Source organism: Notolabrus celidotus, chromosome 22 (assembly GCF_009762535.1).
Source record: "Notolabrus celidotus isolate fNotCel1 chromosome 22, fNotCel1.pri, whole genome shotgun sequence".
NCBI lineage: Eukaryota > Metazoa > Chordata > Actinopteri > Labriformes > Labridae > Notolabrus > Notolabrus celidotus.
This window is the reverse complement of record NC_048293.1, coordinates 27,426,507-27,438,696: the sequence shown is the minus strand read 5'-3', so window position 1 is coordinate 27,438,696 and position 12,190 is coordinate 27,426,507. Positions and strand designations below refer to the sequence as shown.

General features: G+C 42.2%; 1 protein-coding gene across 1 annotated transcript; it reads left to right on the top strand.

Moving 5' to 3' along the window:
• The first annotated feature begins 579 nt into the window (after positions 1-579).
• Positions 580-12,184, top strand: slc39a9 (solute carrier family 39 member 9). The gene is made up of 7 exons (XM_034674575.1): positions 580-1,135; positions 3,031-3,139; positions 5,559-5,762; positions 6,531-6,599; positions 6,902-6,987; positions 7,308-7,442; positions 8,352-12,184. The coding sequence occupies exons 1-7, from the start codon at positions 1,040-1,042 to the stop codon at positions 8,583-8,585; spliced, it is 933 nt and encodes a 310-aa protein (XP_034530466.1). The 5' UTR covers positions 580-1,039; the 3' UTR covers positions 8,586-12,184.
• The last annotated feature ends 6 nt before the right edge of the window (positions 12,185-12,190 follow it).

Here is a 12,190-nt window from a genome sequence, read left to right as displayed (position 1 = left end):
GAAATGCACCTTCAAAATTATATTTATTTACTTGCCCACCCTCCAAAAAAACTTCTATTATTTTTTGAAATCCTCTTCCATATTAAAATATGAACCTAATAGAAGAAAATAAACATCACACATCTTTTCATACTATTTTTTTCCTGGTATATTTTGTGTGCACAAAAAATGCATTGTATGCAAAATAATATATTTTTTACCTTTTGGTACTTTGGGCTCTCCATAGATTACCAATCAGGAGGGGAATATCTTCCACAAAGTATATATAATTAATTTAATGATGTATCTACAAACCTATCGAACTTCAAATATGTCTATCTAGTTATTTTTTCAGTTAGCAGTTATTATTTATTTTCAAGCATCTAAATGTGTAGGTCTCAATTTTTATATTATTTATATATGAATGTATTTATATATTTATATACTTATATACACTTGTGTCATGTTATTATTTTTGTGTTTACATCTTTCTGTGTTTATTTTTTATTTGTTTACTTCTGTCTGTGTTTATTATTCATGTCACAGAATGACGTCACACCACTCCTGCGTTTCCTCCTCCAGCTGGTCTCGCGGATACGTGGCAGGTTCTTCCTCCACAGGTCGATGACCTCTGACCCCGGAAGTAGTTCCTCTCGGCACCAAACAAGAGGATGTTCTGTTAGCCAGCCTGCTAGCTTGCTGCTGACGAAGTGGTGAAGTTGCAGTATTATTGTGGACAGGTGACGCTCGAAGAAGAGATGCAGGGTGTCGGATTTGAACCTTCACGTGTCTGAAATCTTTAAATGTGAAGCTCGAGCCGGATATTCCTGCAGCTAGCCTGTTAGCTCAGTTAAGCTAACGTTGTCGAGGCCGTGTGTGTTAACGTGTTGGACAGAGAGCCGAGCTGCAGAGAGGAAGGAGGTCATTAATTCAACAGCTGTCTTTAACCAGCAGGGCATGTTATCAACCCGAACCAGCACGAAGAGAAGTCTGTTCTGAGCTCAGCTGGAGTCGGGTTTGATGGTTTAGCTTAGCAGCAGGTTAGCCTCATAGAACAGTCATGGATGATTTCAGCTCCATCAGTCTGCTCTCTCTGGCGATGCTGGTGGGATGTTATGTGGCTGGGACGATTCCTTTAGCAGTCAACTTCTCAGAGGTAAGTGTGTCAGGAGGAATCATGTACAATATGAGCGAGTTAAAGCTACTGTGGGGAGTTTTCGCAGGTTATGAAGCAGTGAAATTAAAGCTGATGCCTCTTATGAGCCACAACAACAAACCAGACCTTCAACTTTAAACACATTTTACTATTTAATATTTATTTAATGTGTGTAGCCTCCAACACAGGGTAGGTGTCAAACGAGGTGGTTAACAGCACACTAAAGAGTCTTTGGGATTTATTTTGTACTGTTAAAAGAGAACAGAATGACATTTAAAAAAAGAATAATTTAGAAAGTACAACATGTACACCATAAACCAAAGAAACAGCACTTACTCATGTGTCCACAGGGGGCGCCAAATCTACCTTAATCAACACTTTACGCATTAGAACTTTAACTGTGGTTTTTCTTTCTTTCTTTGTGCCAAAAAGGAAATCATGTTTTACTCATTATAATTAAGATAAATAAACATCCATCTGGGATGTTATCAGTGCTTTCCACATGTCTTTATAAGCTGACAGTGTTTTACTTTCTGTAAAAGTGTTAATAGATACAACATTAAATGAAATAAGACAGAATATAAGTTACTTTTACAACAAATAACAGAAGAGGATTTTACAACAACCAAAAAGATTTAAAATAGTTTCAAGAAATAATTTTAATATCAGGTAACGATCACATTTGTCAGACTTCTCCAGCAGCTGAATGTTGTCTCATCCTGAAGGGCCACATTTTTGCACAAGCTCTCCAGAATTTGCTGCATGAAAAAAAAACACAGTAAGAATGCTGCAAGATAAATATGTGCTCTTTGTCATCCTTCTTTGGGAGACTGTAGTTTTGATACAGCAGAGCCACATCACATTTATCATATCCATCTAGTATAAGTGGAGTTAGATTCTCTGCTGTTTTGATTTTGGTAACTTTCGTGTTTGTTTTATTCATTAACCTGTATTTAACCAGAAGATTAGAAGTCTATTTTTCAAGAGTGTCCTAGCCAAGATAGGCAAATTGTAGCCATACATAAAAACAAAACACAAGAGGTGATTAAAATACATAAAAAGATAAGATAAAAAAGTAAAGCACAATCATTATTATATCAAATATGGATTCAAACAGAAGAAACTTGTTGAGATAAGAAATGTAGTTTTATAAGAGTGACCTGATCAAGATAGGCATCAGCACAGTTAACGCAGATCACAACAAACAATGAGCAGTGATATATTAACGGTAGGGATATGACCTGAAGTAAATAGTGAGATTAGAATTTAAAAAACAAAGTGAGTGAAGTTAATGAAACCGGTATACCACCTATCCTACCATACATGCTTAAATACAACAAGATGTGTGACGATAATACGTTTAGTGAAACCAGTGATGACATAAATATGACACACCAATAATTCTGCTGCCTCTGGGTCATTTGACATCACCTTAAAAGCATCCAATGAGACCGGTCCCTCAGGTATTTCAAGAAAAAGGAGCAGGAAACTCAATCACCTTTTCCACCCATCACTGCTGACCTTTGGAAGAGACGGTACGGTATGTAAGAGTACTGACAGCAAAGAGTGTATGTTTCTGTCTATTCAGCAATCAGTGATAAACCTGAGTGCTCCATGAGAAGAGGTCTGCATGTATTATAAAACATCACAATAAAGCAGCACAGACTCAAAATGGCAGCAGCCCGTATCTTCTTGGCCTCAAAAGAAAGGCAGGATCTGACATTTCCAAACCCACTGTGACTTTAAGGTTAATCTTTGCTGCCGGTACCTTTGATTACATCACCGGCTCTGTGATGTTATCAAGCTTTCCACTCTATCTTGTGTTTTCAAGGATTAAAAACAAAGATAATCTTTCCTGAAGATGTGTGTGTGTGTGTGTGTTTCTGTGTCTCCAGGAGAAGCTGAAGCTGATCACGGTGCTGGGAGCCGGGCTGCTGTGTGGTACTGCGCTGGCCGTCATCATTCCTGAGGGGGTCCACGCACTTTATGAAGAAATACTTGAAGGTGAAGTTAAACAGAGGAGTGTCTATCTCAGAGGTTCACCTTTTTATTACAAGAAATCACAGAAATGGGTCGTATGCAAGCAGCAACCTCCGGTCCTAAAATATGAAGCCCATGTGGAAGTGCCAAAAACTGAAGTTCCTCGAGTATAAGCTTGAGGCTGGCTGCAGAAACACAGGAAACCACACACACACCCATTCAAAAGAGACGATCTTTACAGCAGAAATAAACATGTTTACAGCCTGGTTCAAAAAAACAGTTTAGGTTTGAATAGCTCATTTCTCTATCAGCACACACTGTACGGGGTGAATGTATTAATAACTTAAAAGATATTAAACTTGCAAGTTTTGCCCAAATAAGGGCATGGCTGACTTGATTGGCAGGCAACCATGTAGCTAGTAGAACATTTTAAGAAATTAAGCTATATTTAGACATTTTTCAGCAAGCTATGCCGTCAGAAAGCCGCTTTGTTTCTCATGCATGTTCCTCCCTTTGAAGCACACTGATCAGCTGATCGGCCTGCAGGCTCCAGAAGAGACAAAAAAAACCCCAACAAATTAATGTTTGTTTTTGATGTCCAGCATTTGTTGCTTTGGATTATCTAAAAAAAAAGTAGTTTAAAACGGTCACTGTTCAACACTTTATTCAAGTCAGCTCCTTATAAATCAGCTGATCACTGCACTGCAGGCAGAGGAGTTCAGACTAGTGCCAAAACAAATCTTCAAAGTGATCTTCTTAAGTTCAGGAGATGTTACGTCTCTGTCACGTTTCTTAAAAGGAGCTAAATTACCCGTAACGGTTGACCCGGTCTGCTGCGGTTCATAGCCTAACATCCGTGCTTGTTCTCCGGTTAGTCGGGCCGAGCTGACCTGCACCCTCTGTGGGTGACGCGCTCACTATTGACGAGTACCTCACACAACCTCGCTCCAAAAATCAAAACCATCCTGTTAAAGTGAGAAGCATCCGGACGGTGTTTGGCTTTCTGGTTTAACTGTTGATCGAAACAAATCGAAACAGAGTAAACATCAGACTTACCTGGTGTTAGTTTTTAGAGGATTCACTCACTCTTCTTTAATGTTAGTTTACAGGCAGCTCTATGAAAGGGAAACTTCAACCTGATCGCTCGCTATCTAATGAGTATATTCATGGTGTTCAAAATGCATCCACTTCCTGCAGATGTTCTCAAATCTGATGAGTGAAACTTTAAAATCTACAGCCAGGAAGAACTTCGTCTTTATCTTTATTTATCAACTATGATTGGACCGCTGCAGGAAAGGTGGTGAAAGTTCCCTTTAAAATCAAGCAATGAATCAATGACGTGATATTTGAAGCTCCTCTTCTAGTAAACGAGCATCAGCAGTGAGGATGAATTTCTGGACCGCTGTGTTTGATGCTTGTAAAAATCAGCAGAGAAGGTGTCAGACAGAATGATTTACAGTGTGCTGAAGGAGCAGCCTTTGTTTACAATTTCTACAGCAGAGATTCACACTGACTGACTGACTGACTGACTGACTGACTGACTGACTGACTGACTGACTGACGGATGGATGTGCTCGTGTGTTGACAGACAGCAGGGTGAGATTTTTAGATTGGGAATCAAAACTTGCACAAAATCAGAGACAAGTTCAGAGGTGTCGTGAAAATTCGTCACTGGTGCTTCAAATATTCAAACATTTGTGACAGTCAGTGATCGGATTAGGGTTTGAAAACTAGCTGCTTCCCTTGTGGATCAAGTAGCCGCTAGTTTCACAGTAGCAGCCTGTTCAGATGTTCCACAGGTGATGATCGATACCTACAGGAGTTTGAACTTTACAAACGTTCTGAGGTTAAAGACACTGAACCTTAAACGCCTCCACATCAGATCTCTGCTGTACTCAATTTAGTAAGGACAAACAAACGCTCTCTTTGAATCCTTTAATGCTGTTTGCTCTTTGAGAGCCCCAGGCCAGAAACACACAAAGAGCATACATACACATATACGTACATCGTCCAGTTTGAACTCTTAAAAAAGAGCAAAGTTCGTCCTGTGAGGAAGAACAACCAGCTGACGTCTGTAACTCTTACGTAACAGAACTCGTCAAACACACGTTTGTACAGAGATCATCTGCATTTACTCGTTCTTCTGTGTCTGAAAAGAATGCTTCATGCGTTTGTGATATTTGTGCTGAGAAGTTAGTATAAGAAGGATAATAATAGTCTTTGTTTAAAGAGGAGTTTTGTTAAAGAGTGTTTCACAGAGTCAGCAAATAAAACGAGAAGTCATGAATCATCAGACTTTGAACAAAAGAGCGGATAGCTCTGTGACGTTTGTAAAAATACAACATGATCAAACTGAAGAGTAAGCATTTAGAAGAATCAGAACTGAAGTGAAGTCACGAAACTATCTCCCTCTGACCTCTGACCTCTGACCTCTTCTCTGCAGGTGGACACCACCCTCAAGGCCAGGTTGGAGTCTTAGTAGCATCTGAAGCGAAAGTGGAAGGTGAAGCCGCCCTGAGTGCCGGAGCCGAGCACGAGCACAGTCACGAGCAGCTCCACGCCTGCATCGGGGTCTCCCTGGTCCTGGGCTTCGTCTTCATGCTGCTGGTGGACCAGATCGGCAGCTCCCACGTTCACAGCACCGAGGGTCAGTACAGGAGAGAGAGAGCACATCCTTACACTCATAGAGGAGCAGCACACAGGTTTATTAAATATCTGTCCTGAGCGTCGTCATTAGCCTCATCAGGAGTAAATCTCCTCTTGCAGAAAATCATTTCGTTAAATTCGAGCCAGCACACATCCAGATGGCTCGGCTGCAGAGTCTGTCTTCACAGACTCACTCATGCTCCAGTTTCAGGGCTTTTTATTTGAGCAGCTAATGCTCCGAAAACTGTGAACCAAGTCTGCCAACATTTAACACGATCCAACAAGATCTCACTCAGAGTGGAAAGGCTGCTCTCTTATCATCACTGAGCTCTTCCTTTATACATTTACAGACACTAGAACTGTTCCCTTTTACAGACCGTCACTCTGATGGACTCTTCAATCAGTCATGCAGTCGTAAATAAACGTGTAACACCAATCATGTATTCTTAAAGTGACAGTATCGTATAAGACTGGACACACACCAAAGATCTGGGAGGCGGGGCCTGATTCGTGGCTTCCAGTTACCAATTATTAGTCTGAATAATCTTCACATGACTGATATTTAAGATTCCACGTTGGACTGCCTCTGAAAGCAAAGTTGCAGGGTATCTTCTATCAGCTGAGGTCTTTTCTAAGAACATTATGACCAATGAAAAATATGAGAAGCTAATCCTTGTATGCATACAAATACTCGTCCTATAAAAGTCTGTTCTGATCCTAGTCCTGAGTCGTCCCTCTAAAGTTTTCTGTCTTTCTGTTTCTGCTTTAGATCCAGAGTCAGCCAGGACCACCTCCTCTAAAATCACCACCACTCTGGGTCTTGTGGTCCATGCTGCAGGTTGGTCTGATCCTGAATACGTCTTTAACAAACTAGCTTCACTTCTGCAAAATAGAGAATATGCATCCACTTAGAAGAGTCCTTTAGATATCCTCTTAAATTTTCTTAGTGCCAAAGCTGTCATTCCTCTTTCACACCTTGATTTTATGAGTTATTTTAAAAAACTCCAGAGCACTGGCTCTCTTTGTATACATGATGAGACAACAGCTTTACTTTAGAAGTTTAAAATGACTAATAAAGTGTTTAAAGGTGTGTCAGTTCTGTTTGCTGAAGGTGTATTAAACTGCGTCTCTCATCTCCAGCGGACGGTGTGGCGTTAGGAGCCGCTGCCTCCACCTCTCAGACCAGCGTTCAGCTCATTGTCTTCGTAGCCATCATGCTGCACAAGGTAACGAAGGCTGTGATCTTAATACTACTTTAATTTAGTCTCAGAGTTTAGTTATCACATTTACAGGAAAACAACCAGGTGTGTTCATAACTGTGGACCTTTAGACGTCTTTTGTTTGTATTAAGGGACGGCGGATGAAAGAAGACGTAACATAACAGCTGTTTTTAATGTGTTGCTTTACGGGGTGTGTCGTAGAAATGCAAGATGCAAAGACTCAGATAATTAAAGCACGAGTTGATCCATATGAAACACAGAGAACAGGCTCATCAGGTGAGTCAGTTTGTATGGTTGTGAACTCTCCCTCTCCGTCCCCCCTGCAGGCTCCAGCAGCGTTCGGCCTCGTGTCGTTCCTGATGCACGCCGGTCTCGAGAGAAACCGCATCCGTAAACATCTCCTGGTCTTCGCCTTGGCTGCACCCGTCCTCGCTATGCTCACCTTCTTAGGCCTCAGTCAGGTAAATATTTACATGTTGTTATTTCAGGAAAATCTTACGGACAAATTCCACCAGATCCGTCTCTAATCCGTCACAGCACCAGATCTGATAGGTTTCTATTCTAGTCAATGTGTTAACTTCCACTGGATCCGCTCCGTTGCGTTCCGGCTGCATCTCTGATCCGGATCAGATACTCAAGACTTCTATTTGTGCCAGATGCCGGAGCACGACGCATCAATCTCAGCAGAGCAGATGGAGCGGGACAGGAAGTCAGGTTTCATCAAAACAAAATGAAAACATCCGGTTAATTTTCAGAATAAAACACTCTGTGTTATCACCAGATCGTATTTCACTTAACTACAACAACAAACCAAAGTCATGATGAGCGGAGCCAGGCCTGGAGTCAACAGGTCAGAGGTTTTCAGAGGACCAGAAAGACAACATGGATGAGGAGAGGAGGAGGAGGAGAATCCTTGATTCAGTGATTACAGTGGGGAAACCTCGGTCACATGACTCCAGCTGTCCGGCGGTCCTGCAACCGGTGGGTGTTGACGAACGCGAGAGAGAACGGAGCCGGACCACAGCGGATCAGAGACGGACCGGACACGGACCTGGTGGAAGTCCCGTGTTGATTCCTCCTTCTTGATTTCTTCTCATATGTCTGATAGACTTCCTCCAATCACTGTCAGGGTTTTACTTTAGTCTAAAGAAATAAAAGCAGATCATCCCACAGAGAATGCAACCCCAACACTCAGTGTAAAGAAATAATCTAACTTTTACTCTGCAGGTCTTAAAGAGGCTTCAGCATCAGTTAAAGCTCCTCTCAGTGACTCTGAATCCTGAAAACAGTCGAGGCATCAAATGAAACGTTTAAAGGAAGAATAATTCAACATCTCTCCTCACATTGTTTCTTCTTGTTTCTCCTTTCAGAGCAGTAAGGAGGCTCTCTCAGACATCAACGCCACCGGTGTGGCCATGCTCTTCTCCGCCGGCACCTTCCTCTACGTCGCCACAGTCCACGTCCTCCCCGAGGTGGGCGGCGGCGGCCACAGCCACGCTCCCTCAGGAGGGAACGGAGGAAAAGGACTGAGCAAGCTGGAGGTGGGAGCTCTGGTTCTGGGTTGCCTCATTCCTCTGGTGCTGTCTGTCGGTCACCACCATTAAAGCCCGGCTCAGGACGGATGTAGGACGGTGTACAGGGAGAACAAAGAAAGACTTCAAACATCGGGGGGGGCGGATCTAAATGTCTTATTGTTGGTGTCCTGGACCTCGTGGACCAGACTGCTGCTCGTTTCAGGACGTGTTGGGACTCAAAGGGACCTGAAAACAGAGAATGGTGTTTAATCTGAAGAGGAAGCATCTCTTCAGCTGCTGTTTGAGTCCACTCATCCCATCAGAAACCAGTTCAAGAACCAGGATGTGATCGCTCTGTTCATTTACATCACCGTGGAGTTTCAGTGTCGCTTCATCCTGCTCGTTTGAGATCCAAGAACCGACCCTGATCTCACCACATGTGGAACCAGATGATAGTTGCACAGCTGAGATTTAGAGCGTGTTGAGTCAAGCTTTTTTTTTTGACTAATATTAAAGCGGTTAAGAGTCTTAGGGACAGTCCAAACTGATCGTCAAAGTGCCATATTAGTAAGAAGAGAGGGGGACCTGAAGAGCAGGCGTCACAGTTTGAAGGAAACGCTCCTGATTTAATTTCATTCCCAACAAATCCTCTTTTTTCTTTTTGCACAGCGGGCTCAGAGATCAGCTCAGACTTTTCCTTTTCCTGACAGAAGTCGACGAGCAGTTTGAGTCCTGAGAGAAAGAAAACATCATGAAGTTAAACGCTCACACGATCATGTAGCCTCCGTCAGGAAAAGACGCACCTTGATGTATCGTAACGTCCGTTTAATCGCTGCTTTCCTGTCCTGTTTCTCCTGCAGAGTCGTTCGTATAAATACAAGTTGTGCGGTGTAGAGTTGTTAGAGTGTTATAAGCTTCTAGAGGTGGAGGGTAGCTCAGCTGGTTTCCCCACAGACGGCATTAAATGAATCGTAACGTTTAGGGACCATCAGTAAATTCTCAATCTTTTATTTTGTTCCTCCCTCTTCTGAAGAATCATCCCTGAGCAATAATCACACGCATGAGTCGCTCTTGAACGCAGCCTTCGTCTCAGCGTCACTACAGCAGCAGCAGGTGGACGAGTCAGAGCGATCAGGCTTCTGTGGATCTCCTGTGTCACGCCTCCCTGCAGGGCTCACCTGTGTGTAAATGTCTGTACAGAGTAACTGCTTCCTTTCACAATCATCATGACCTCTTGGTGTGCGACAGAACTGCTGACTCACACTTTCATTTTTTATCTTTCTGGACTGGATCTTTGAAGCTGTCTGAGGAGTCGTCTCTGTTTTATGTGTACATTAAAACTTTTACTGGACTTGTTGATGATTCCAGGTCACAGGATGAGGAGAGGAGGGCGGGTCACATGCAGGCCGGCTTCTGCCTCACGGTTTCTTCTTCTGTTTTTTTTTTAAAGGGACGCTCTTATGTTTGTACAAACTCTTCACTTTGTTGCTTTACATTCTGGCATGTCGGGCCTGTTACGTGCTTTATCTAAACCCCTGCTGAGGCTCGACGTCTCCGTCTCTCCCTCACTGAACACCTTTGAAATGATTCAGGGTCCACGTGTTGATGTGCCGCAGGCTGTAGCTCACTTTTTATTTCATTTATCTGCAGATTGTTTTATCTCTGAATATCTGACATCTGAAGAACGAGTCCAGGTGGAAGTCTTAAATCTTCAGAAGTCCAAAAGAAAAGGAGACAAGAAAACAACATTTAATTCTGCAGAAGAGGCAGAAGTCTCTCTATTTCTTCTCTTTCTTAAACATTGTTAGAGTGATAAATTAAAGCTCCTGTGGGGAGTTTTTAGCCCGTTGTGAAACAGACTGAAATAAACAGTGAGGAGTCTTTATGAGCTACAAAAACAAACAAAACCATCAACAACAAGACTCACTGTTCTGGATTTGATTTTTGATGCCTGAAACCGCTGAGAGGGGGTCGATGTCAGAGGATCACGCTGAAGACTCACTGTTTTCACTTTTTGGGGTTTACATCAAGAGATTAGAGTCAGACTTTGTCCACGAGGGGGTGCCAAAATCCACACAAACTCAAAGCCCCTCACTGGAGCTTTAAACAGAACGACTGCAGATGAGTTGTCTTGCATTGCAGCGTTCGTAAAGTTGATCAAACCACGTTTACTTTGGAATTCATCGGCCTAAACCAGAGTCCATCATCCTGAGTAAGAAGCTGATCACAAAGCTACTTTTCCTGAGAGTTCAAACGTCCAGAACTTCATTCATATAAAGTACGTCATGTAGTCCTGCAAGATTTATAAACATGTCGAAGCTTTGCAGTAAAAACAAACGTGTGTGAGAGAGACAGAGAGAGAGAGAGAGACTGGTCTGTTACAGCTCAGTTTAAGAATCCTGCTCAGTGAAAACCACGTGTCTGCAAACCTCTTCACTTCTCTTTTCTTTAGGGGTTAAAAAAGTTCAAATTCTCCTCACAGGAACGGTTCTACTTTTCTGTAAGTCCACCTTAATACAACAACAACACGAGTTCTCCTCTGTCCAATACTTCTAGTCTTTATCCTTTAAAAGTTGGACATGGCTAGTTTTTCTTTTTTTAGTTTAAAGTTCTCTTCTGCTGTTTTCTTTGCCTTTAAAACCTGAAACCCTTTGAATATTCCCTCCTGATCCGTCTAACTTGGACAGCTGACACCTCTGAACGCTCTCTGAAAACCTTTAAATGCATCAGCATATCAAAAATGTTATGGGTTAAATTACAGGTTGATATATATTCATGCACGGAGTGGACAAACAGTTTAAAACAAAGTACGGTCTGTTTCCTGCTGCTCCTGAAAGACTTGTAGATTCGTGGTTTTCACAGGACAGTTACAGAAACATATACGGTTAATTTACGACAGATTAACAGAATAAATGTTCAAAAGTAAAGCTCCTGTAAGGAATGTTCAGTTTTCAACTTTGGCGCCCTCCTGTGGACAAAACAACACCTTACATCTCTCCTCTGATTTTAATCTTCACATTTGAAGAAGCTGTTTTTTGGGTATAAATTTCCTCCTTGGTTCTTCTAACAGTCAGATGTCTCACTCAGCAGATTCAGTTTGGTTTTCGTTAGATCACAGAGACGACAGGTTGAAGTTCAGTCTGTTTGATACAGAGTTAAAAACTCCTCACAGGAGCTTTAAGTTCAGTTTAAACACGTCTAAGTTATTTTATTTGTATTGAAGGTTAGGATTTATCTCTTTGCATCATTATCACTCTAAATACTGACGTCTGATTGGCCGACAGGAGCCGCCTCTCAAAGTAAAACATCGTAAACCTGCTGAGTCTAAACTTTAATCTGAGCATGTCCTCTCGTTGTTCCTCACAGGTCACGATGAAGTCCTCGATGTTAGTTTGATCTTTTTTAATGCAATAACTTCTCTAACATTCAGTCCCACCTAACAGACCTGATCCAGTTCAGACTCTGTGAATCCAGGCGTCCTCAGAGAGAGGGACGTCTGCTCGTGTTGAGGCTGTGTAGAGACGGAGGTTTGAGGAGTCCTGTCGTGGTCGTCGTCGGGTCGATGTGTTTGACTTTTGTTTTCTGTCATTCCGATTGAGTCTGCCTTATTTCCAAACTTCTGATTGTGAAGAGCAGTTGTGAAGCGACGTGTTTTATGATGACTAAATTAAAGTTTTTTAACTGGTGAACTCACG

What these genes read in the sequence shown, in the direction of transcription:
- slc39a9 (XM_034674575.1), top strand. Translation starts at nt 1,040, where the DNA reads ATGGATGATTTCAGCTCCATCAGTCTGCTCTCTCTGGCGATGCTGGTG. An exon ending in CCACGTTCACAGCACCGAGG is followed by an intron (nt 5,763 to 6,530) that starts GTCAGTACAGGA and finishes TTTCTGCTTTAG; the next exon opens with ATCCAGAGTCAGCCAGGACC. An exon ending in TCTTGTGGTCCATGCTGCAG is followed by an intron (nt 6,600 to 6,901) that starts GTTGGTCTGATC and finishes TCTCATCTCCAG; the next exon opens with CGGACGGTGTGGCGTTAGGA.